The 25,715-nt window shown below is 54.0% G+C and overlaps 1 protein-coding gene across 1 annotated transcript; it reads left to right on the top strand.

The window, feature by feature from the left end:
- Positions 1–25,715, top strand: ABCA3 (ATP binding cassette subfamily A member 3). The gene is made up of 30 exons (XM_018067564.1): positions 1–109; positions 2,983–3,247; positions 4,075–4,202; positions 4,496–4,661; positions 6,996–7,255; positions 7,911–8,027; positions 8,544–8,664; positions 9,532–9,705; positions 10,371–10,552; positions 11,699–11,845; positions 12,124–12,253; positions 12,976–13,130; positions 13,905–14,060; positions 14,356–14,566; positions 14,846–14,996; positions 15,954–16,052; positions 16,206–16,398; positions 17,231–17,534; positions 18,007–18,280; positions 19,192–19,396; positions 19,853–20,072; positions 20,307–20,465; positions 20,912–21,084; positions 21,379–21,513; positions 21,641–21,835; positions 22,804–22,991; positions 23,145–23,315; positions 23,721–23,908; positions 24,001–24,074; positions 25,516–25,715. The coding sequence occupies exons 1-30, from the start codon at positions 56–58 to the stop codon at positions 25,645–25,647; spliced, it is 5,127 nt and encodes a 1,708-aa protein (XP_017923053.1). The 5' UTR covers positions 1–55; the 3' UTR covers positions 25,648–25,715.

The raw sequence follows: 25,715 nt of genomic DNA, 5'->3' as shown, positions 1-25,715 counted from the left end.
GTTCCAGGGTCCTGCGGAGCGGCAGTGGTGGCACTGGGCCCCTTCTGATGGGAGGATGGTTGTTCTCAGGCAGTTTGGGCTGCTGCTCTGGAAGAACTACATCCTGCAGGTAAGGCTGGCACTGTGCTGGGGGGCTGCCTCTGACACCGCTGACCAGGGGTATATCACAGCTTGCCTGGGGTCTGGCTCCTCCAGCAAACCTCCCCCACGGGCCCAGGGGATCTCTTGGAGGAAAACTGGGTTATTTGTGCCTGTGGTGTTGTCCTGCTTTTGTGCTGGGAATTAAGGGCAGGGCTGTGTGCTCGCTTTCCCTGTGCCCAACGTCCCCCTCCTGTGCTCTGGCCATGAGCTCAGCTCCCCGTGTCCCGGGACAGGATAAGCCAAGCACCTCCCGTGCAAAGGTGGGTTTTTTGAGCTGTCTCATTGCACGCCCTCCTCTGGTGGTGCCACTGCCTCCAAACCCACCAAGGCCCTGGGTTGTTTTTTTTCCTCCATTACTTTCAGAAGCAGCTTTTAGGGCTCTGAAAAATATAAAGCTGCTCCCAGCCCTCCTCCTTGCATGGCAGCTGGGTGGTGCTGAGGGATTTTGGGACCTTGGTGCCGGCAGTGTCCCGCTGGCACTGGCCATGGCCGCAGCGCCTTTAAGTGGATGTTCCTGGGCGGATCTGCGGCTCCGCCGGGACCCGGAGCCAGCCCTGGCACAGCGCGGCGGAAGAGGAGGGAGCAGAGGTGGCTGCCGCCCGGCTTTACTCTTTCAATTACCCTTCTGCAGCTCAGCACGGCGCTGCTGTAAAAATAAACCAAAGGAAGAGGGAAGGGCTGGCTGGGCCCGGCCGCCCCGCAGGCACTGAGCAGGGAGCAGGGCTGGGAGGAGACCAGGTCCGGCAGCAGGGATGATTTGCTCTGTGATGGCCAGGCCTGCAAACCCCCCTGGTGCACCCCGAGCTGCAGGACAGTCCCCCATCCCCTGTGCAGGGCGATAGCGTCGTTTTCTGGGTGCGCCTCGAGGCGGGGACTTGTCTCGACGTGTTTTCCAAGGCCACAAGCTGACTCAGATCTGCTGTGCCGGGATACAAACATAAATCCTGCTCCCGATGAGGGCACAGAGCTCCCAAGCCATCCTTGTCCTGCTGAGGGGACGATGCTGGGACACACACGTGGCTCGCCTGGAGCTGGGGCAGCCCCGGCCAGGCGGAGGTGGTGATTATGGATGAGTGTTCCTGTCACCCCTGAAATACACGGCTTAAATGACTCCTGGCAGGGCTGGTGAATGTGTATTAGCCTGCAAGTTGAGGGGGCAGGGAGCTGTTCTGGAGCAGTCCATGAGATGGAGAGGGGTTTAATACAATAGTAAATCAGTGGGAGGCAGCTGGGCTGCCAGGGCTGTTATAAAACCATCCGGCATCTGCACTGTTCGCTTTTACCAGCGTGGCTGTTGGAAAAGCTCCTTTTCCCCTGCCTGCCCAGCGCAGGCTGCTCCTCCCACGAGAAGCCCCAAGAGGGGCTTTTGGCTTTGCCAGTGGGTGCTGACAGGCAGGGTGATGGCAGTGTGGCTTTACACCCCTGTACCCCTCCTGACAAACCATCCAAGGGCCCGTTCACCCCGGCTGCTGTGGGGCTGTCTCCCTGGAATGGCTGGGCTGTGCTCAGGGCTCCCTTCATGCCCCACTGGAGACTGTGCCCACCTGAGCCTGCTCACTTGCTGGATAAAATCCAGTTGCTGAGACAGCAAAGTTGTGAGAATAGAATTCTTGGTGCTCCTCCTGCCTGGTGGTGCTCCTCTTTCCAGCCTGGCAGAGGGGAGGTGGAAAATCCGTGTGTCTTGTAAAGCCTGAATTAGCCAGAGCCCTCAGAAGAGGTTAATGCTGCTGCTTCTGCTCTGGGCACATGCTCTGAATGAGCAGAGGTGAATCCCTGTGGCCAAGGACATCTCTGGGCTGTCACTGCCCTGGCTGAGGCTGGGGGTGCTGTGCTTTCTTGTGCCTGGGCTGGGGTGAAGGGAGCTCAGTTTGCAGGAGGGAATCCCAGAATGGTTTCAGTTGGAAGGGACGGTCTGATTCCAATCCCCTGCCATGGGCAGGGACACCTTCCACTAGACCACATTGGTCAGGTGACCCCAGTTCCTCTGCGATGGATGAGCAGTTTTAAATACTAATTAACCTGTGTTGGATGCTAATGAACATGCATGGGTGGTGTGTGTTATTAGCTAGTGGGAATTTGGGAATTTTGCAGGAGGGGTGGCCCTGAGGGAAGCCACTGGAGGGTCATGCTCTGGCACAGCTGCTGTATTCTACTCTCCGGGCTTGAGTTCATTGTCCAGTTGCTTGAACCTCAATTAAAAGAAAATAGTGAGCCACCATGTGTAGTGCAGGCAGGGCTTAGGGTGCAGGCTGAGCCCGTGGGTATTCTTGCTGTGCTGCAGTGATCCCAATCCTGTAGCCAGTGGCTCTGCCAGGCCCCATCCTGGGATGCAGATCCCATATCCTGCTGCCTGCAGCTGCTCAGCTCCAGCAGGAAAAGCTTCACTGGTTCCAGCAGTGTTGCTGCACTCGGCAGAGCCCCAGGGCACAGGGAAAGGACAACCAACCAGCTGGGATCATTCAACCTGGCAGTATGGTGGGGGAGGCTCTTATGGAGGGTGGTCTGAGCCAGGGAGGTGCTTAGGGTATGGGACACCTTGGATGGAGAGCCATGAAGGTTGTGGGAACCAGTGCAGCATCATTCCGGGGCTCTGGAAAAACCCAGGTTGTGAAACCTTGTGGAATGTAAGATGCTACTGCTTATTGGTGTTTCCATGCCCTGAGCCTCTTACTGTGCTGATCTACCTTCTGTATTTCCATCTTCTTTTTTCTCTCTTTATATCTGTATATACCTATAGATATCTATGTATAGATAGGTAACTGTGATAGATGTCTATATAAAGAGACATGATATATTTGCTGTACTTCTCTCTGTGTTTGTCTCTCTTTTCTTGCCCTGCAGAAGCGGCAGATCCTGGTGACCCTCATCGAGGTGTGCCTGCCGCTGCTCTTCGCCGCCATCCTGATCGCGCTGCGGCACCGGGTGCACTCCGTGAGCCACCCCAACGCCACCCTGTACCCCACCCAGTCCGTGGATGACCTGCCCAGCTTCTTCTCCTCCCGGCACCCCAGCAATCCCTGGGAGCTGGCCTATGTCCCCTCCAACAGCAGCGCCGTCCGGAGCATCGCCGAGGCGGTGGAGAGAGCGCTGCCCATCAACATCCGAGGTGAGCGGGGCCGGGGCTGTTCCTTCCTCCCCAGAAATTCCTAGGAATTGTTGTTCTGAGCCACCTGGTCTAGTGCCCATTGCAGGGGGCTGGAAAGAGATGAGCTTTAGTGTCTGTTCCAACCCAAACCATTCCATAATTCTGTGATTAGGAAGAAATTCTCCCCTGTGAGGGTGGTGAGGCCCTGGCACAGGTTGCCCAGAGAAGCTGTGGCTGCCCCATCCCTGGAAGTGTCCAAGGCCAGGTTGGACGGGGCTTGGAGCAACCTGGGCTAGTGGAAGATGTCCCTGCCCATGGTGGCAGATAGAATGGGATATCTTTAAGGTCTTCCATCCCAAACCATTCTGTGACTCTGATTCTGAATCCTGATGCTCTGTTCCTGGGATACATAATTTTTTTCAGAACTTCAAGGCAATGGTTTGATTTTTTTTTTTTTTTTCACTAAAACGACAGGATTTTGGATTGATTTTTCGTGGCTTTTTTTGCAGTTTCTGTCTACAAAAATATCGCCCTAAAACAGTTAAAGGAAGTGGCTGGCGCTTCCCTGAGAAGGAATATTTTTGGAAACCTTGAGGCATAGAAAATTTTAGCACTTGGTGTTTCAAACTATTAGGATTTTCTCTGGAACAGCTGAATCCTGCTCTCAAAAAGGAGGGATGTCTCCATGCCCAGGGTACAGTTCCAGCATCCCGTGTGACTCCCCTGTGTCTGACAACAGGCACAGAGCATCCCTCATGTCCTGGACCAAACCCTTCTGGTAGCTGAGCATCAATCCATGCTGTGTTGCCGTGCCTTGTTCCTGCATCTCCATGCTTCTGCCTCCACAGCTCAGGGCTTTGCCTCAGAGAAGGACTTTGAGGAGTATGTGAGGCTGGACAACCGCTCTGGCAGCGTCCTGGCCGCCGTGGTGTTCCGGCACCACTTCCCACAGAGCACGGCCCCGCTGCCCCTGCAGGTGAGTGCTCAGGGATGTGGGGTGTGGGGACACACCTGGGGTCACCCGGGGTCACCCCTGTGTCCCACCTCCGTGTGGGGTGTGGGGACACACCCGGGGTCACCCGTGTGTCCCACCTCCGTGTGGGGTGTGGGGACACACCTGGGGTCACCCGTGTGTCCCACCTCCGTGTGGGGTGTGGGGACACACCCGGGGTCACCCGTGTGTCCCACCTCGGTGTGGGGTGTGGGGACACACCCGGGGTCACCCCTGTGTCCCACCTTGGTGTGTCCCTCCTCCTGTGCTCCCCGCAGGTGGAGTACGAGCTGCGCTTCAAGTACAGCCCCAGGAACGCGCCGCGGAGCGAGCAGACGGGGCTGAACCCCAACCTGGACCGGGACTGGCACACCAGTTACCTGTTCCCCCTCTTCCAGCTGCCTGGGCCACGAGAGGCCAAGTTTGCCGATGGAGGGACACCAGGTGAGGTCACCCACCCTCTGGGGCACGGCCAAGGACGGGGGGTCACCCGCCAGGCACAGCTCAGCCCCTGCCAGGGGGTCACCGAGGCTCTGAGCCTTTAAAGAAATAGATTAATTTTAAATTAATTTTTAAATTTTTAAATTTAAAAAGAAATTAAATTTAATGAATTATAATGAAATATTTATTCATATTTATGCCAGTACTACATTTACAGAATATCTAATTTTAATATGCACTCTAATAATATGCATAATATATAATATACAATATACAGTATAGAATAATATTGTTATAATACAATACTAGATATAAAATATAAATTTATAGATTATATATCTTAATATATAATATACCTTATATGTTATATTTATATTAATATATATTTATATATATTATATTTATATAAAATATATATTTTATGTTATATATTATATAATTTAAAAATACAAGCCAAACAAATATTTATTTATATTTATATAAATAGTAAATTTATATAAGTACAGACAAGTAATTCAGTAATCATTTATATAGGTATTTATGTTAAATTTTTATAAGTGTGTGTATAAGTCTATATAAATACAAAAATAATTAAATTGTTATATATTTATATGGACATTTATATTCAATTTCTGTCAGTGCATATATAAACAATTCATCAAATAATGACATATTTAAAAATAGTTATATTAAAATATTAGTTAAATTATTAATTATCCATTATGTATTTGATTTTTATATTTATATATTTATTCTTATATTTTTTATTCATTATTTAAATTTAATTTAAAAATTAATTTATATGTTTAAATTATTCTTTATAATTTAAATATTATTTAAATATATTTACACTTTTGTTATATTTATTATCTATATTCTTTATTTCAATTTTATCCTGTGACTTCACAGGCACTGCTGGCCTCTGGGCACCTCTGCTGAGTAGGGCTGGATGAGAATAAATTTTAACGTACATAAATTGTTTTAAAATTTAATTTTTTTTCCATTTCTAATTTAATGGAAATTTTATTTCACAATCCAAACTGCCCGGTGTTTATTGTGCTGTTTAAGCACTTGAAAAGTAAGTAGAGCAATTCTGTGGTTTGAGGTGTTTAAGGGCAGCCAAACCACTGGCAGATCCGGAGCCAGAGGGGACACCGTTGGAGCTGGCGCTGGCTTAGGACTGGATTTCTTGGGAGCTTCCCCTGCTTGGCAAAGGGGGTATTTCCCTCAGTGGGGTTTCTCCCTTCATCCATATCCAGGGAGAGTGAGAGTGTGAGGAAGTGGGCAAACAGGTTGTGCTCCCAGTGTGTAAATAAACTTGAGCCCCAGAGTGTTTGCTCAGTAAATGAGTTCATATCAAACGCTGTTCTCGATCTCATATTCCCACTTTTATCTCCTCTCTCGGGGTCATTGTAACCAAGGGACTTTTAAGATGCTCATTTTGGGTTTTGTAAGAGAATTTGAGTTGTTCTTCAGGTAACACCTGGCAGCAATCCCTCTTAAAAATAAACTATTTTAAGTTTATTTTGTTAATTAAAGCTGTGTCAGGGAGTGGTAGGTTGGATCTCAGGAAAAGGTTCTTCCCCCAGAGGGTGGTTGGGCACTGAACAGGCTCCCCAGGGCAGTGGGCACGGCCCCAAGGCTGCCAGAGCTCCAGGAGTGTTTGGACAACGCTCTGAGGGCCAGGGTGGGATTGTTGGGGTGTCTGTGCAGGGCCAGGAGTTGGATGGATGATCCTTGTGGGTCCCTTCCAGCTTTGGATATTCCCTGATTCTATTGGGAAATTAAAATTCTTTTCACTGTTTTTTAATGCACAAAAATTTAAGCCCCACCTATGAGTCCCAGGATATATCCTTCCTCCCTACAGCCTGTGGAGTATCCTGTATTCCTTTGGTTTACAAAGAAAAAGGTGACTTTTGGTGGTTGATGGTGACGGGGAATCTCCCCCTTATAAAATCACAACCATTCTACAGGACATGGTGTAAACTGAGTTTTCCTGCCAGCTCCTTCTAAATGATGGTTATGAGAGAGTGGTTTGGTCTAGTGGAGAGTGTCCCTGGGCTAGTGGAAGTTGTCCCTGCCCATGGCAGGGGGTAGAATGAGATGAGCTTTGAGGGCCCTTCCAACCCAAACCAGTCTGTGATTCTGTAAGTTGCTGTCCATCCTTCCCCAGCCCCGCTGTGTCTGCAGGACTGTGTCCTAGTGATGCTTTTTTGCTTTTCCTCCACACTCCATTTTTGGTCCATGTTCCTCTTCCCAACCAATCCTTCCCACAAGGGCTGTCTCTCCGTCCAGAAGCCAGACCTGTCTCTATCCCTGTGTGTTCTTGCTGTGCAGGTTATCTCCGGGAGGGTTTCCTGGCGGTGCAGCACGCCGTGGACAGGGCCATCATGCAGTATCATGCCAGTGCCAGCTCTACCAGCCTGCTGGAGAACATCACAGTGGTGGTACAGCGCTTCCCCTACCCCGCCTACGTCAATGACCTGTTCCTCTTGGCCATCCAGAACCAGCTGCCACTGCTGCTCATGCTCAGCTTCACCTACACCTCGCTCAACATCGTCCGCGCCGTCGTCCACGAGAAGGAGAAGAAGCTGAAGGTGAGCAGTGGCGTTTCCCAATGGATGATGCCTTTAAATTAGGAACAAAATCCCCATTGGGTTCGGAGCCAGCGCAGGAGGTGGGGATGGCAGTGGATTAACGAGCCCCAGGGAGGAATGTTGCTAATCCTGCTGCTGGGATGAGACTTGGCTCTCCTCGCTGTGCAGCCGAGGGTGTTGGACCACAGGGATGGTGTTTCTCCTGGGCTGGGAGAGAGGGCAACACTTGTGGGTTCCAGAGTTTGTGGATTCAGGAGTTCAGTGCGTGGGAAGGAAGATTTTTGTCCTTTTGAGTGTAGAGCCCTGTGTGTGCGTGTGCTGTGGGGGTGGCTGGGGTTCAGCTGTGTGGTTGCAACAGCAGGGCTTAGCTTACCTCAGGTACTGGGTGTCCTGCCTGCTGCTGTGTGGCCCTGGTGACACTGCTGGCACCCTGCTGTGGGTTTGGGCTCAGCTTGTCTCTCTGGGGACATGTTCTGTGGTGGCAGCCCTGTCCGGGGAGATGGGGACACCGCGCCAGGCTGGTGGCTGTGCAGGGACCACTCTGGTGGCACCTGGGGCTGCCACCTCCTCGCTTGTGCCGCGGGGCAGAGCCACCTCCAGGTCGCCCTGGCCGTGCCCGGGGAGCAGCCCTGGGTGACACCGTGACCTCCCACAGGAGTACATGCGCATGATGGGCCTCAGCAACTGGTTGCACTGGAGCGCCTGGTTCCTCATGTTCTTCCTCTTCCTCCTGGTGTCCGTGTTCTTCGTCACCGTGCTCTTCTGTGTCAAGGTGAGTGTCTGTCCCCAGGCCATGAGCTCTGTGCTGGCAAGGCACAGGGGTGACAGAGCTGCTCTGCCATAGGACTGTCCTGGTGTCCCAGGGCTCCTCCGAAGGCTGGAGTCAGCCTTTTCCAGAGCGAGGTGGGCAGTGCTGCCCCACAGCTGTGTTCATGGCAGGGGGGACTCCCTCGGAGGGGCCTGGGGCTTGGAAGCCCCATGAACACTGTGCAGAGCAGGACCACCCTCCTATAGCCCTTGGAGGGACTTGGGCTCTTCCCTCTGCATGTGCCCACACCGTGGGAAGCAGGAGGGGGCTGCCCGGGTGCTGGCCAGGCTGTCCCCTGTCCCTTAGACCCCATGTCACATGAAGGCCAGCTGTATTTCCTTCCTCTGGAGTGGTCTGGGAGTTTCTGGGTGTTCTCATCCATCTCAGTTTGTCTCTAACCCTTGGAGAACATCGGGTCTGGGCTGCCTGCACGTGCTGCAGGCACGGCTGGCTCTGGGAGTGACCAGATTCTCTCAGCAGGTGAGTGAACAGGGAGCGGTGCTCACCAACAGTGACCCCACGCTGGTGTTCACCTTCCTTGCCATCTTCTCCATCTCCTCCATCTCCTTCAACTTCATGGTGAGCGCCTTCTTCTCGCGAGGTGAGTCCCACCCTGGTCCCTCCTTGTGTTACTGATCACTTCCACATGTGGAGGGGAGGGGTCTTTCTTCCCCTTTTGGCTGCCTTTTCCACACAGTGGGTGGGAGGGGATGTGGGTGCTGTTGCTTCCCAAACCAGAGCAGGTCCAGAGGAGGCTACGAAAATGCTCCAAGGGCCAGAGCCCTTCTGCTCTGGAGGCAGGCTGGGAGAGCTGGGGGTGTTCACCTGGAGAAGAGAAGGCTCCAGGGAGACCTGAGAGCCCCTTCCAGTGCCTAAAGGGGCTCCAAGAGAGCTGGAGAGGGACTTGGGACAAGGGCCTGGGGGACAGGACAAGGGGGAATGGCTTTGAGTTGAAATAGGGAAGATTTAGATTGGGTATTAGGAAGAAATTCTTGGCTGTGAGAGTGGTGAGGCCCTGACACAGGTTGCCCAGAGAAGCTGTGGCTGCCCCATCCCTGGAATTGTTCAGGACTGTGTTGGATAGACCTTGGAGCAACCTGATCTGGTGGAAGGTGTCCTTGCCCATGGCAGGGAGTGTGGAACAAGATGGTCTTAAAGGTCCCTTCAAATCCAAACTATTCTGTGATTCTGTGACAAGCTCATGCCTTAGGGCCTCATGCTGCTGTCTCACAGCCCCCGGACTCTGTGCTCTGGGGTGTGCAGGGCCTTCTGCAGCTGCCCACCATGGGGTTGGGAGCCAGATGTGGCTCCTGCCTTGCTGTGGGACAGGGGCTTGTCCTCATCCTGTCTCCATGTACCCAGCCTTTGTGCCAAAGGCTGGAATCTCCCTGGATGGAAGGCTGGTGAGGATACTGGGTGGCATCACCGTGTTACTGACGTTTTCCCTCCCGCTCTTCCCTGCTGGCAGCAAACGTCGCGGCTGCTGCTGGCGGCTTTCTCTACTTCTTCTCCTACATCCCCTACTTCTTCATCTCGCCCCGCTATGACCTGATGTCCCACAGCCAGAAGCTGGCATCCTGCCTCATCTCCAATGTGGCCATGGCCATGGGGGCACAGCTCATCGGCATGTTTGAAGGGAAAGGTGAGCAGTGCCATCTGTTCCTGGGGAGGGAACATCCTGTCCCTGGGGAGAGGAGTCAGCCTGATTTTCTGATGGGATGAGACTGGCTTGGTGAAAAGATGTCAGGGAGAAGCACTTTCCTGCTCCTAAGGAGAGCAGGAGGGTGAATTGCTGATTGCTTCCACACCAGGGGAGCCTCTCCATGCCCCTGGGCTGTGCAAAATGCCATCATCACTTTAATTACCAAAGGAATTCTGTTCTAATGGATAGGAACCATTGCATTTCCTCCTTCCTGATATATATCTTTAATTTCTTTAATTAATGAGCCTGCTGTTGGTTCCAGCAGAACCATGCATTTACAAAGTGCTGGCAGTAGACCAGTGGCTGTGGTGACAGGGGTGATGGAGGAGAAGGGGCCATTTCATCCCAGGCAGTGGCAGAGAACGGGGTGGAAGGAGCATAGTGGGATGGAGGGAGCATGGTGGGGTGGAAGGAGTGTGGTAGGGTGGGGAGCCTCAGGATGTCCGTGCCTCTTTTCCCTCCATGCACAGAAGGGATTGTAGAGCTGTGCAGGTGGTCGTCGTTACAGAACTGGGAACTGGGAGAGGGGATGCTCTTTGCCAGTCCTGGAGAAACCTGTGTCCTGCTGGGGATGCAGAGGTGGCAGTGCCCTGTGTGCCTTGCAGGGACTGGCATCCAGTGGAGGGACCTCATGAAACCCGTCAGCGTGGATGACAACTTCACCTTGGCCCAGGTGCTGGGGATGCTGCTGCTGGACTCGGTGCTCTATGGGCTGGTGGCCTGGTATGTGGAGGCTGTGTTCCCCGGGGAGTACGGTGTGCCACAGCCCTGGTACTTCTTCCTGACGGTGAGCTCTGCTTACACCCCTTCCCTGGGCTCCAGGGGCGTCATTTGGGCACAGTCACCACTTCTGTGCCATGCAGTGGGCTGGTCTGATGTATGAGAGTGGCACCATCTGGCCTCCAAAGTCACAGGGGCTGCAGCACGTCCTGGCTGAAGGCTTATGCAGCTGTAATTTTTTACTGCCTATGAAGGTCGTCTTGGCTTTAAATCTTTGTCCCGACACTTCCTGGCATGCAGGGTGTTGTTAAATGTCTCCGTGCCCAAGCAAAGGCATTGGAGAGAAACCTCAAGTGTGAGCAACCAGATCCAGTCATCTGACACCCCCCCTGAGCACTGCCATCCACTGCCAGCCCCCACGTGCCAGGGGGTGGGTGATGACTGTCACCTTGTCAGCTGAGCCACCCTCGCTCTGCCAAGCCAAATGCTCGGCATCACCTTCAGCAGCTGCAGCTGTAGTGGGCACTGTGGGGAGCAACACAATTCCTTTGGATCCTGTGGCTGGATCCCTTGTTTGATAGAGAGGCTTTTCCTCCTCCCCTCTAAATTCCTTATCCCAGCATGGTTTCACTCCAACATCTCACTCCCTCTTGCAGCCAGGCCGGGGGAGTGGAGATGCAGCCATCTACCAAAAGCCAATTTTGCATCCAGGAGTTGTTGAATTGTTATTTCCACAGGGGTTTAAGGTCACAAACATTTAACTTCATTCCCAGAGAGCCAGATGAAAGGAAAAAAGGCTGTAACTGCAGCAGGGTAGACTCCAGGCTGTTTGTATTTAGTATGTGTCAGAGGTTTTGGAGGGAATGATCATCCCTCTCATGGGCTCTCCTGGGCAAGGTGCTTCTGCCTGAGTGATTTTACTTCTCATTGAGATACTGACCTTTTCCATGGGGATGAAGATGGGAAAAGCTGCTCTGTGACCCCAGGCAGTCCTGCTGTAAGGGAGAGATGGAGGAAGGAGGCAAGGCAGGAGGAGCTGTCCCATCCTGTCTGCCCTGCCTGCTGAAGGTGTGCTGGTTGGCAATTCCCAGATTGAGGAGAGTGGTCTGAAAGATCCCTAGGAGATGTCTGTGGGAGAGGAGGGTGGCCAAGGCTGGGGAGAAGAGATGGGCTCTGCCTATGCCTGAGTTCTCTCTCTCCCTTCCTCCATCAGCCCTCATACTGGTGCGGGCGGCCCAGGACTGTCGTGGGGAAAGAGAAGGAGGAGGAGGAGGACCCCGAGAAGGCCCTGAAGAGTCAGTACATTGAGGAGGAACCTGCTGACCTCGTGTCAGGCATCAAAATAAAGCACCTTTCCAAGGTACCCACTGCTCAGCACGGCACAAAGACACCATAATGTTGGTTTTGTAAAATCTGCTGCCTGCTGGGGACAGCAGGTAAGGCTGTTCCCAGAGCTGGCTGCATTTTTTGGTGGACTGAAGTGCTGGGTACTTACAGGTGCAGTGACATCTGAATTTTACCTGAATTAGAGCTGTTGTGTACTGGAACACCCTGGGAGCATCCCAGTGGATGCTGGGTGGAGCATCCCAGAGCACTTGCCTGGAGTACAGCATCAGCTCATTAATGTGATCTCTTCAGGTCTTCAAAGTGGGAAACAAGACAAAAGAGGCAGTCAAGGACCTCACAGTGAACATGTACGAAGGGCAGATCACTGTCCTTTTGGGACACAATGGTGCTGGGAAGACCACCACCCTGTCCATGCTCACAGGTAGAGCATCCTGCTGTGGGGCTGGTGTGGGGCAGGGAAGGGCTGATGGCTTGGCCCTCAAAGAGGAGCTGAACCTCATCTCTGAGGTTGGGGAGGGGTTTTTACTCTTCCCTGGAGCACCTTTGGTTTGCTGAGCTGTTGGCCAGGCATGCTGGGGTAGTGAGAGGGAAATGGAGGGAGCATGGGGGTCCCTGCTCAGCCCTCTACGAGAGTGGGATCAGGTAGTGGGGGAAATGACGGCCAGTCTTTGTGCTGGAGAGCCCTGAGAAGACACCAGACCCACTCTAGGATGGGTTTCTATAGGGTTTGCCATGATAAGGCAGATAAGGGAGAACTAACTGGTCTTTGTCACCCTTGAGCTGCTGAGCTCCAGGGCACCTGTTTTGGCATGATGGACACGGTGACCTTTGATGGTTCTCTTCTGTTCTCTGTTGCTCTGAGCTGCTCCTGGCAGCTCAGGGGGCTCATGAGACCTTCCTGGAGCTCTGTCCTGACCTCTGCTCAGCTCAGAGCCAGGCTTGTTCCTTGCTGCACTGCCAGGTCCATGTCCCACCTGTGGGTGCCACACAGCCCACCCTGAGGGTGGGAGGAAGCTGTTGTACCCCAGCTTGAGCAGGAGATAGGCTTGCTCTGAATTTTGGCAGAAAGCCGCATGTGTGGGGGGATGCTCTTTGCCTTTGGGGTTATCCTGAGCCCTGAGGTTATCCTCTCTCCCCTGGCAGGGCTGCACTCCCCGACGGGTGGCCAGGCCTACATCAATGGCTACGAGATCTCCCAGGACATGGTGCTGATCCGCCGCAGCCTCGGGCTGTGCCCCCAGCACGACGTGCTCTTCGACAACATGACGGTGGAAGAGCACCTGCACTTCTATGCTGGGGTGAGTGTGGCACTGGGGGGCAGCCAGGCCTGGGGGAGGCACCCAGCAGCCACCTCCTGGCTTCCTGAGGGGTGAGATCCATCAAGTGGTTCCAGAGGAGGCCACGTAAATGGTCAGAGGGTGGAGGCCCTCTGTTCTGGAGCCAGACTGGGAGTGCTGGGGGTGCTCACCTGGAGAAGAGAAGGCTCTGGGGAGACCTGAGAGCCCCTTCCAGGGCCTAAAAGGGCTCCAAGGGAGGTGGAGAGGGACTTTGGACAAGGGCCTGGAGTGGCAGGACAAGGAGGAATGGCTTCCCACTGTCAGAGGTCAGGGTTAGATGGGATATTGGGAAGGAATTGTTGGCTGTGAGAGTGGTGAGGCCCTGGCACAGGTTGCCCAGAGAAGCTGTGGCTATCCCTGGAAGTGTCCAAGGCCAGGTTGGACAGAGCTTGGAGCAACCTGGGCTAGTAGAAGGTGTCCCTGCCCATGGCAGGGGATGGGACTGGATGAGCTTTAATGCCCCTTCCAACCCAAAGCATTCTATGATAAGCAGAACAGCCCTTGCCTCCTCCTCCCACCTCATCTGCAGGCAGGAGCTCCCTGCTTGGCTGAGGGAGGAGTGGAGGGTCACTGGCAGCATGACTCTGTGGAAAACCCCACACCAGCTGTGCCAGCTCCTTCAGGGGTGGGCAGGAGCCCATCTCTGCTTCCCCACTTTCCTGCCTGGGTATGGGGAAGGGAGTGTGGTGGGGTTTGGCAGACCTGGGCTTGACTCTCCCTTCCCCCATCTGGCAGTTGAAGGGATACCCACCCTCCAAGTGCCCCGAGGAGATCAACCACATCCTGAGGATCCTCAACCTGGAGGACAAGCGCCGCTCCCTCACCAAGGCTCTCTCTGGGGGAATGAAGCGCAAGCTCTCCATCGGCATCGCCCTCATCGGGGACTCCAAGGCAAGCAGCTTCAACGGGGTTCAGCTCAAACCTGGGGCCAACACAGTCCTTGGGGTGGCTCTGAGGCTGTTCCTCACCCGTGGTGAGCCAGTGGGAGAAGCAGGGACAATGGGGAGGGGACAGGAGCACACTCACAAAGGGGACGATGCCCTGAGGCTCTGCTGCCTGGCAGCTGCTCCCCCAAACAAGATCACTGCTGCGAGGTCAAGGCTCCTCCTGGGCCCCGGGGTTGTCCCTCCTGCACTGCTGGGCCTCTCCCAGCCCTTCCTGACCTGCTGCCATGTCCCCTGTGCAGGTGGTGATGCTGGATGAGCCGACGTCGGGGATGGACCCGGCCTCTCGCAGGGCCACCTGGGACCTTCTGCAGCAGCAGAGGAGCAACAGAACCATCCTTCTGACCACCCACTTCATGGACGAGGCAGACCTGCTGGGGGACCGCATTGCCATCATGGCCAAGGGCGAGCTGCAGTGCTGCGGCTCCTCGCTCTTCCTCAAGCGCAAATACGGTACGGGAGGGGCAGCAGCCCACGCTCCAGGTCTGCTCACCAGGGAGGAGCAGGATGAGGGCACAGGGCAGGGAGGGGGCCTATTGCTCCTTGTCTGAAGGCTGGTTGCTCTCCATCCTGCTGTTCTGCCTCTCCTGAGGCCCATCCCCACACTTGCTCCTGCATTGTGTCCACAGCCCAGGCAAAGTCATGCCTGAGCATCCCTCTCTCCAGCCCCCTACCCGGGCCAGGCTGGGCTGGGATTGACCCTCCTCTCCCTTGTCTCGTGGCTCTGCCCAGGGGCAGGATATCACATGGTGATGGTGAAGGAGCCCTACTGCAACCTGGGGGAGATCTCCCGCCTCATCTGCCAGTACGTGCCCAACGCCACCATGGAGAGCAACGCCGGGGCAGAGCTGTCCTTCATCCTGCCCAAGGAGAGCACGCACAGGTAATGCCATCGTCCCCTACCTGGGGACCCTGGCTGGGTCCCCTTGTCTCCACACACTGGGGCACACACTGTCCTTGTGGGCTTGCTGGAAAGGGGAGCTGCTGGTCAGAGCTGGTCTTGGAAAATGGGGTTCAGTTCCTCCTGCAGTGTGGAGGGTGGCACAAACAAGGCAGGCTGCTCTGGCTCCAAAATCAAATCTATGGACCCAGCAGTCAGGGGAGGTGATTGTCCCCATCTACTCTGCCATTGTGAGACCCCATCTGCAGTGCTGCCTCTGGCTCTAGGGCTCCAACAGAAGGACATGAAGCTGCTGGAGCAAAGGTGCTCCGAGGGCTGGAGCCCCTCTGCTCTGGAGTCAGGCTGGGAGAGCTGAGGGTGTTCACCTGGAGAAGAGAAGGCTCCAGGGAGACCTGAGAGCCCCTTCCAGTGCCTAAAGGGGCTCCAGGAGAGGTGGAGAGGGACTTTGGACAAGGACCTGAAGGGACAGGACAAGGGGGAATGGCTTTGAGTTGAGAAAGAGGAGATTCGGATTGCGTATTAGGAAGGAACTGTTGGCTGTGAGAGTGGTGAGGCCCTGACACAGGTTGCCCAGAGAAGCTGTGGCTGCTCCATCCCTGGAAATGTTCAAGGCCAGGTTGGATGAGGGTTGGAGCAACCTGATCTGGTGGAAGGTGTCCCTGCCCGTGGCAGGGGCTTTGGAATGAGACAGTCTTTAAAGTCCATTCCAAACTCAAACCCTTCTGTGTTTCCATGATTCTGTGATAGCTGAGGCAAGGAAGAGCAGCTGATGGAGCCCAAAAGCTGCTTTTGTGGACAGAGGGATGCTCAGTGCCACAGGCAGCCCTGGAGTTGGCAGTAAGACTTAAACCAGCTGCAGGGCTGATGCACAGAGGGTCTTTACCCCTGAGTGCCCCCTCTCATGAGCATCAGTGTCTAACATCTCACTTCTCCACTCAGGTTCGAGGCCCTGTTCACGGAACTGGAGCACAGGCGGGAGGAGCTGGGCATCGCCAGCTACGGCGCCTCGGTCACCACCATGGAGGAGGTTTTCCTGAGGTAGGAACGAGGGATGACCCATCCCCATGTGGTTTGAGGATGTCCTGCATAGCTCATGTGGGGTTTGCTGCCTTGGGTTTGGCTTCCTCAGCTCAGAACCGCTTGATCCGGCCTGGGCTTGTATTGCATCACCTGCTCTCCCTCCTGGCACAGGGTTGGGAAGCTGGTGGACTCCAGCATGGATATCCAGGCCATCCAGCTGCCTGCCCTCCAGTACCAGCACGAGAGACGCTCCAATGACTGGGCCATGGATGACTCGAGCAGCCTGAGTGGCATGACGGACATGACGGACGACAGCGGGGCTCTCATCACCGAGGACTGCTCCAGCATCAAGCTCAACACCGGGGTGAGTGCTGGGGGCACGGTGCAGCAGGAACGGGGAGGGGGCTTGTGAAGAGGGGGTTTGGAGCAGGGTTACCAGGTAGAGCCTCCCCCATGGCCGATCTCATGACATGTGGCTTGAAATTGGAAGATTAAGTTGGAATCTGTGTTTTTAGGGCAAATGACTTTTAGGGTTGGGGGGATTGGTCACTGCCATCCTCTTTGCGTTAATCTTGACATCTACAGAATTGCTCTTTGAGGTATTCCAGGTGGTCTAAAGTGGTTTTCACCTACCGTTGCTCCATCACTGGGGTTGAAAATCCATCTCCCTTCCCTGGCTAGGCTCGTGTCCCAGATCCTGCACAGCCCTTCACACCCCGCTGCCTCTGCGCCTGTGATAAATATCCCTTGTCTTCTCAAGGGCACGTCTCAAAAGCAGAGGGGGAGAAGGGTGTTGCAGGGTTTGGAAAGCAGAGAAGGTGCTGGCAGGGGCTGGGCTGGGCACTCCAGGCGTCTCCCCTGGCCGCTTCGGCAGCAGCCACCCCACAGTAATCCTCTTTGTGAACCTCAAATGCTGGGAGGTGGAGGAAGGTAAAGGTCATGGCTGATACTGCTTTTAACACCTGAGATCCCAAAGAGGCTGTGTCTCGTTCAGAAGCCAGGGAGTCGGATGTGCTGAAGCCAGGCAGCTGCCCTGCTAATCCCTTGACAGGCTTGGCTGAGAGCAGGCTCTGCTGCAGGCTGGAGGGTTGCATGCAGGATGAGGAGTGGTTTTGGAGTCGTTTCCCCATCAGCTGTGTGGGGTGATGTGTCCACAGCCAGCAGGGCTCACCTTGACCTGACCTCTCCCCTGCCAGTTCTACCTGTGCTGCCAGCAGTTCTACGCCATGTTCATGAAGCGAGCCATGTACAGCTGGCGCAACTGGAAGATGGTGGCGGCGCAGTTCCTCGTGCCTCTGATCTTCACTGCCTTTGCCCTCATCGTGGCCAAGACCTTCCCGGGCCCGCGGGACTCGTCCCAGCTGCGGCTGACACTGGAGCCCTATGGCCAGACCGTCGTGCCTTTCTCGGTGCCGGGCGCCGCGGGGCTGTCCCAGAGGCTGGCGGAGCAGTACGTGGAGCTGCTGGATGCCCAGCGCCAGTCGCCGCTGGAGGTGCTGGGTGAGGGCTCAGGGACAACCCATGGAGCAGGTGGAGCCACTGGTGCAGGTAGTTTAGGTCCGAGCCACAGCATATCTGACACATTCCTGTCTATCTGCTCCTGCGTGGGAGTGTCCCAACGTTGGCAAGACCCCCCCTCACTTGAGCAGAGCTGCCTTCTTCGTAACCCTGTGTTTGTGGAACAGGCTCCCCTGGGCAGTGGTTACAGCCCCAAACCTGCCAGAGCTCAAGGGGTGTTTGGACAATGCTCTCAGGCACATGGTTGGATTGTTGGGGTGTCCTGTGCAGGGCCAGGAGTTGGACTTGGTGGGCTCCCATGGGTCCCTTCCGACTCAGGAGATTCCATGGATCTATGTTTCTGTGATCAGGTCTAGGGTGGGCCACCAGGGCTGGGGTGCCTGGGGTCTTTTCCAGTTGGCCCCATTTAATTCTCCTGCGATGGACTTGCTCCTGACAGTGGTGTGTTTGGCAGGTGGCCTGGAGGAGTACCTCATCTCACGGGCCTCTGAGGAAGGGGGGGCCTTCAACGAGCACTACATCGCAGCCGCCTCCTTCGAGGGCGCCGGGAACCGCACGGTGGTGACCGCGCTCTTCAACAACCAGGCCTACCACGCCCCGGCCACCGCCCTCATGCTGGCTGACAATGCTGTCCTCAGGGTGCTGGCGGGCCCCAACGCCTCCATCACCATCACCAACTACCCCCAGCCCCGCAACATCACTGAGAAGGCCAAGGACCAGCTCATGGAGTACGTGTGATGGCACAGTGCTCGTCTTCCTGCTAGGGCCCGTGGCTCCTGTGGGTGCAGGGTGGCTTGGTTGTGTTCGGTCAGTGGAGGAGCCAGGCTGGAGTTTCTCAGACCCAAACGTAGCTGTGATTACACTCAGGAGGACAAAGGAGCAAAGCTGTGGAGGTGACTTACCTGCCTGAGCCTGGAAGCCACGTCACCCCACAGACATGTCTCAGAGGTTGGGGTTGGTTTTCCTTGGGAGGTCAGAGCAGGGAGTATGTGTGGCTGTACACTTCACAAAATCCCACATCTGGGGTCTCTGAACCTCTCCTGTACAGAGAGGCCACGCATGGGACCTCGCCAGGGCAGGGTGAAGTTTTTTGGTGGGCTGTGCAGGGTGGACTCTGTCTGGGAGATGCTCATCTCACTGGGGTGTTTATTTGGTATGCTGGGGGAGTGTAGCCAGCTTGTTACAGCTTCTAACTTCTTGCAGCTTCTTCTCTGCAAGAAGCCTGGTGTGGGTGTGCTGACCACACTTCCTCATGAGGGGCAGCAGAAGGGCAACACCAATATCTGCTCTCTGTGACCAGTGACAGGACCCAAGGGAATGGTTGGAACTGTGTCAGGGGAGGGTTAGGCTGGACATCAGGAAAAGGTTCTTCCCCCAGAGGGTGGTCAGGTACTGGAACAGGCTCCCCAGGGCAGTGGGCACAGCTCCAAACCTACCAGAGCTCAAGGAGTGTTTGGACAACACTCTCAGGCACATGGTTGGATTGTTGGGGTGTCCTGTGCAGGGCCAGGAGTTGGACTTGATGATCCTTTTGGGTCCCTTCCCTTGGAATATTCTGTGATTCTGTGCTGTCCCTGTGTGGCCTCAGCGTTGGTTTCTCAAGGTGTCCCTGCTCTCACCTGCCCCTCTGTCCCCACAGAGGCCAGACTGGGTTTGCCATTGCCATCAACCTGCTGTACGGGATGGCCTCTCTCGCCAGCACCTTCGCGCTGCTGCTGGTCAGCGAACGGGCCATCAAGGCCAAGCACGTCCAGTTCGTCAGTGGCGTCTACGTGGTCAACTTCTGGCTTTCTGCCCTGCTCTGGGACATCATCAACTTCCTCATCCCTTGTGCTCTGATGCTGGTGAGTTGCCCTGATGCCCTCCACATTGGTGGGAGCGCTGGGTGCTGCTCTGGGATGTGTGAGGTTGCAGGGAAAAGGACAAGGCCACTGGTGTTGTCTCAGTAGAAAGGACCAGCAAGAAAACTGTCCCTTGATCCTGCTGGCAGCTGGACCATGGCCAACCAGCTGGGGCAGTTGACTGCAGCCTCTGGCACCTGAATACTTGGCTATGGGCACTAGGAAATGTTAAATCCATGGGAGCTTGGAGAGGAATTTCCCAGATCTGCCCTTCTGCATCCCAGTCTGCAGAAAGGGCTTCCCTGGGGACAAGCCCAGGCTGCTGGTAGGACCCATCTATGAGGGGTTCTCTGGGTCAGTGCAGTGCTGCTGTTACCCCAGTGTCTGGGCCGCTGGGACAAGGAGATGTTGCTTGAGATTAACCCAAATGTGCGTTCTCCCCACATTGCTGTGCCCCAGGTGATATTCCAAGCCTTTGATGTGCAAGCCTTCACCCAAGACAGCCACCTTGTTGATGTGATGTTGATCTTCCTCCTTTATGGCTGGGCCATCATCCCCCTCATGTACCTCCTCAGCTTCTTCTTCTCAGTGGCAGCCACGGCCTACACCCGACTCACCATCTTCAACATCCTGTCTGGCACCGCCACCTTCCTCGCTGTCACCATCATGAGCATCCCGGGTAGGTCACTGCCCTCTGTACCTGCCCAGTCATCACCAGGACAGTCCAACCCCCAAGGGAACTCTGTCATCCCAGGACTGTCCCCACACTGGCAGTAAAACCCTACAACAGTCCATTCCCACCCATTAAACATGACAAAATATGTTTGATTTCTTTCTGAACTTGGCAATATCAGCATCTTTCTCCCAAACCAGCCGTCTCCAATCACCTGATCTTCCTGTGCTCCTCTTTCAGAGCTGGGCTTGGTGGACCTCTCCAAAACCTTGGATAAAGTCTTTCTTGTCTTACCCAATTACTGCTTGGGCCAGTGCATCAGTGACTTCTACCAGAATTACGAGTTCATTCAGTTCTGCACCTCCTCTGTTGAAGCCATTTTCATCTGCAAGGCCTTCAGTGAGTGTTGGTTGGTCCTCACCTGGCCAACCCCCCATAGTCACACTGGGGTTCTCTGTGGGGTGGGTGGTGGAGCTGAGCAGTATCATGGGACCTCTACTTGGGCAGTAGCTCCAGGTACCATTTTAAACCAAAAACTGGGCAGTGTTTGACACTCATAGGTGATCCAGTTAAGGATTGGAGGAAAATGTGGGCTAGAGAAAGTTTCATAGGCAAGTAAAAAAATCCCAAGATTGGTGTCCTCTGCGTACCTCCATTGAGCATCTTCTGCCAGATCCCTTCCAGACCCAAATCCTCTTGTGGGAAGTGTTGGAAAGAGCTGTGGGCAGGAGAGGATGGAGAGGAGCCTGGCAAAGCTTTAGGCTCACAGATTCCTCTGGAGGTTATGTGCTCCTCCCCTGAGTGTGGATTGATCCAAGTGTTGATTTTGTTCCATCCCTCCTCAGATATCAGTTATCAGATGAACTACTTTTCCTGGGAGACGCCTGGGATCGGGCGATACCTGACCTCCTTGGCCGTCCAGGGTTTCTCCTTCCTCTTCCTCCTCTTCCTCATTGAGACAAACCTTCTCTGGAGACTGAGAACTCTGATCTGTGGCATCTGCAGGCGGCGGAAATGGGTGAGCAGAAGTGTGTGGGAGGGAGCAGTGAGGGGCCCTCCAAGCCCAGCCCAGGAGTCCCTGTGAGCTGGAGACAGGCCCCCTTCACCCAAATCATCTTCCCAGGGAGCAGCCCTGGAACAGGTTGCTCAGAGGGGCTGATCCCATTGCATTTATGGGGTGGGAAAGGGAGTGAGGCGTCCCCAGAGGTGGCTGATGGAAGGGATGGATCCTGCTGGGGTTGGGGACACTGGAGGCACCCATTTGTCCCCCAGCAGCCAGGTGACACAGGGTGTGTCTCCCCCGTGTGTTCAGGTGGCACTGCTGAACCGTGTGTCTGTGCTGCCAGAGGACAGGGACGTGGCAGATGAGAGGAAGAAGGTTTTAGAGTCGCCACCAGAACTGCTGTCATCTCTCAGCAGCCCTCTGGTCATCAAGGAGCTCACCAAGGTGAGGAGAACGTGTCCCTGAGCATCCTGCTGCCGGCTGAGCTGTGGACTCCTGGGGCTGGCAAAGCCACCCCTTGCCTTGCCGTGCCATCAGGTGGTGACACATGGCTTTGTGTGTTCCCCACCAGGTCTATGACAGCCGGGAGTCCCTGCTGGCAGTGGACAGGATCTCCTTGGCCGTCAGCAAAGGGGAATGCTTTGGCCTCCTTGGCTTCAATGGAGCAGGCAAAACCACCACCTTCAAGATGCTGACTGGTGATGAGAGCATCACGTCAGGGGACGCCTTTGTGGATGGGCACAGCATCCTGGCCAACATCAAGAAGGTACCGAGGGCTGCAGGGGCAGTGCTGCAGACAGTCCTGTGCCTGGCTGGGCTGAGCCACCTCGCAGGTGCCTCTGTGCAGGATGTGGTTGTAGTTCCAGGGGTGGCAATATCCCAGGGGTATTGTGTCCTTGGCTGGCCCAGCTCTCCATTATCTGGTCATGTGGAAGCAATCCCCTCTTCACTGGGATCACAGATGTGATACAAATGGAAGCCAAACCTTGTGAGGGTGGCAAACCCTTCATCTAAGGTTTTGCTCCATAGTTGGAAATGTGCAAAATGTGAGCTACTGATCACAATTGGAAAATGATCTCTCTAAAACAAGTAGGTCAAACCTTTCCAGACCCCCGCTAGAGGACTCCTTGGGAGTTGCCGACTCCGTTTGGAAAAGCAAGAAATGAGCAGGGTTGGGTTTTCAGTTCAACCTCGGGATTCCTCCACCACTGTCACAGATTTCTCAGAATATCCTGAGTTAGAAGGGACCCACAAGGATCACTGAGGCCAACTCATAAGTGAATGGGACCCCCGACAAGGTCAGGCATAGAGAACACAAGAAGGGTCTGCCCTGAAAGCATGGCCCAGATTGATTCCCTCCCTGGAGCTGCCTTCTGTCACACTCTTGTCCTTGGAAAGGACCAGGACATGGTGGAGGTACCAACCCTCCAGCACTTTCCTTCTCCTGAGATCCTGGGAATCCCAAAATGGTCCCTCACAGTGAGGAACCAGCTTGGGAGAGGGCAGTGTGAGCCCACCCAGTTGTCACCCAGAGACACGTTATCTGTGTCCATCCTTGCCAGCCCCGCTGCTCCAGCAACAGGAGCATTTCCATCTCATTCCACCTGTGGTTTGGAGCTGTGGCTCAGCCCCCATCGTTCACTGAGGAGCAGCAAAGCCCTGTGGGTGCCCAGGCACCTCCTGGCCCGGAGACCTGCCTGTGAGCTAATTCCCTTGGGTTCCTCTCGCCCCCAGGTGCAGCAGCGGATCGGGTACTGCCCGCAGTTCGATGCCCTGCTGGAGCACATGACGGGCCGCGAGACGCTGAGCATGTACGCGCGGCTGCGGGGCATCCCCGAGCGCTACAGCGGCAGCTGCGTGGAGAACATGCTGCGGGGGCTGCTCCTCGAGCCCCACGCCGACAAACTCGTGAGGACCTACAGGTGAGAGAGGCGTGGACGAGCCCTGTGTCCGCTGCCCTGGTGCTCCCTGTGCTCGTCCTGGATCTCTGTTTACATTCCCATCTCCCTTTTTCAGTCAACTTGATGATCTTGGAGATTGTTTCCAACTGTAATGGTTCTGTGATTCCTCTGCAGTGGTGGTAACAAGCGGAAGCTCAGTGCTGGCATTGCCCTCATTGGTGGTCCCCCCGTGATCTTCCTGGATGAGCCCTCCACTGGCATGGACCCCGTGGCCCGGCGTTTGCTCTGGGACGCGGTGACACGGACACGGGAGTGTGGCAAATCCATCATCTTCACCTCCCACAGGTGACACTTGGCTGGGCAGGGCTCAGCGTGAGAGATCAGGGAGAGTGGCCAGGTCCAAGGGATGGGACCCAACTCCAGAGCCTGGTGGGTGGGCAGTCCCTGTCTGCAACCAGGGGCTGGCTTTACCTAAATCTCCCTCCTCCAAAAGCCTAGAGAGGAGGGAATACACCTCCAACCACTTTGCAGAAACTTCTGCTGTTGTGTCCTGGTGTTTACATGCCCAGAGAAGCTGTGGCTGCCCCATCCCTGGAAGTGTTCAAGGCCAGGTTAGATGGAGCTCTGAGCAACCTGGTCTAGTGGAAGGTGTCTCTGCCCATAATAGGGGATGGGACTAGATGAGCTTTAAGGTCCCTTCCAACCCAAACCATTCCATGATTCTCTGAACGAGTCCTCTCCCTCCTGCAGCATGGAGGAGTGCGAGGCGCTGTGCACACGCCTGGCCATCATGGTGAACGGGCAGTTCAAGTGCCTGGGCAGCCCCCAGCACCTCAAAAGCAAGTTTGGCAGTGGCTACACCTTGCTGGCCAAGACACGGAGCGAGGAGGAGGGCGAGCTGCTGGCCTTCAAGGCCTTCGTGGAGAAGACTTTCCCAGGTACTGTGAGCCCTCGGAGGGAGGGCAGGGTGCTGGGTGTGAGCTTCAGCACATTCCCTAACCCAGAACCTGTCCTTGCTCATCTTTCCCAGGCAGTGTCCTGAAACATGAGCACCAGGGCATGGTGCATTACCACTTGACCAACAAGAACCTCAGCTGGGCACAGGTAAGGGGGTGCTGGAGCAAATCCCCTGTTTGCAGGAGGAGAGAACCCTCCTCCTGCCCCTTTGCATGCTCTCAGTGCTTTGCTTCCAGTAGGCATCATTCCCACCCTGATATCCCAGTGGGAAACATGGCATGGGTAGGCACCTGCCTGCTCCTGTCCCTCAGCCCCAGGAGCCCCCTGGCACCCCAGCTTTGGGTGTCACCCTGTGGTCCCACCAGGGCTGTGGGCAATGGCTTTACCCAACTGTGGACCCAGTAGGATCCCAGCCCAGGGATACAGATAAAACCCCATGGGTGTGCATATATATATATGTGTATATATATGTGTGTATATGTGTGTATATATATATATATATACACATATATATATAGTAAGTATAGTATGTAACCATCTGCATAGAATGTACATAGGTGGTAATATATGGAATATATACATAGTATATACAGATGTATATTATCTATCTCTGTAATACTATCTGCCTATATATATACGCTATCTATATATAAATACATGTATACAGAGGTATACATAGTATACAGATTGTTTTCATATGCAGTATATAGGTATATATAGGGTTTTATATATCTATATATTATATACAGTATGTACAGTGTATATATTGTGTATATACACTATATTATGTATATGTATATTATATACATTACAATATATTATCCTATATACACTGTATATACACTATATAATATATACACTATAAGCACTGTATATAGTATATATAGGTTTTTTTATTTATCTATATACTATATATAGTATATGGTGATACTCTAGAGTACATATATATCAATTATATATTGTATAGAATATATAGAGACTATAGAGAGAGTACATAGTATACAGATTATATAAAAACTACATATAGTTTATAAATATATGTGTGTTTATATTTATAAATATTTTAGATATTATATATAGCTATATATAAGCTAGCTGTATGCTATGCACAGCTAGTTATGTATATAGTATATATACATATATATGTGTATATATAGTATGCTATGCAGGTTTTTTAAGATTATGTAAATATTTTATATATATTATGTGTTAGCAGCAACCCTGGGCTGGGATTCAAGCCCAGTTGTGTATGTGTGTGTGTGTGTGTGTGTGTGTGTGTGTGTGTATATATATTCATTTATCTCATATAAATATGTAAAATGTTCATATACACAGGATATATTTTTAAATGGAGTCAGATACTCTGCTAAATAATCCATCTCCTGGCTCCCCCCCCCCTTCTGCCAGGGAAGGTGTCACTTCCACAAGTCTCCCTGGAGATAAAAAGCTTCGTCTGCTTTCCCTGTCAGTGTGGAGGTTCCCTGTCACAGCCTAGGGGTTCCCTGTCACAATCTGAGGGTCCTCCTGGCAGCCTGGGGATCCCCCCTGCCAAGTCACACTGCCCTAATGTCTGTGCCCTCCCTTGCAGGTCTTTGGGGCCTTGGAGAAAGCCAAAGAGAAGTATCGCTTGGAGGACTACTCGGTGAGCCAGATCTCCCTGGAGCAGGTCTTCATGAGCTTCACCCGCTTCCAGCACTACACAGAGGACAGAGGGAAATGAGCCCCCGGTGCCCTTCCTCACGGACTGGCCCCCAGCCTATACATAGTATATATAGAGACAGTAATTTA

Source organism: Manacus vitellinus, unplaced genomic scaffold (genome assembly GCF_001715985.3).
Source record: "Manacus vitellinus isolate BGI_N305 unplaced genomic scaffold, ASM171598v3 scaffold_12_pilon, whole genome shotgun sequence".
In the NCBI taxonomy this organism is placed as follows: Eukaryota; Metazoa; Chordata; class Aves; order Passeriformes; family Pipridae; genus Manacus; species Manacus vitellinus.
Note: the sequence above shows the minus strand (reverse complement) of the source record. Positions and strands in the feature narration are given on the sequence as shown.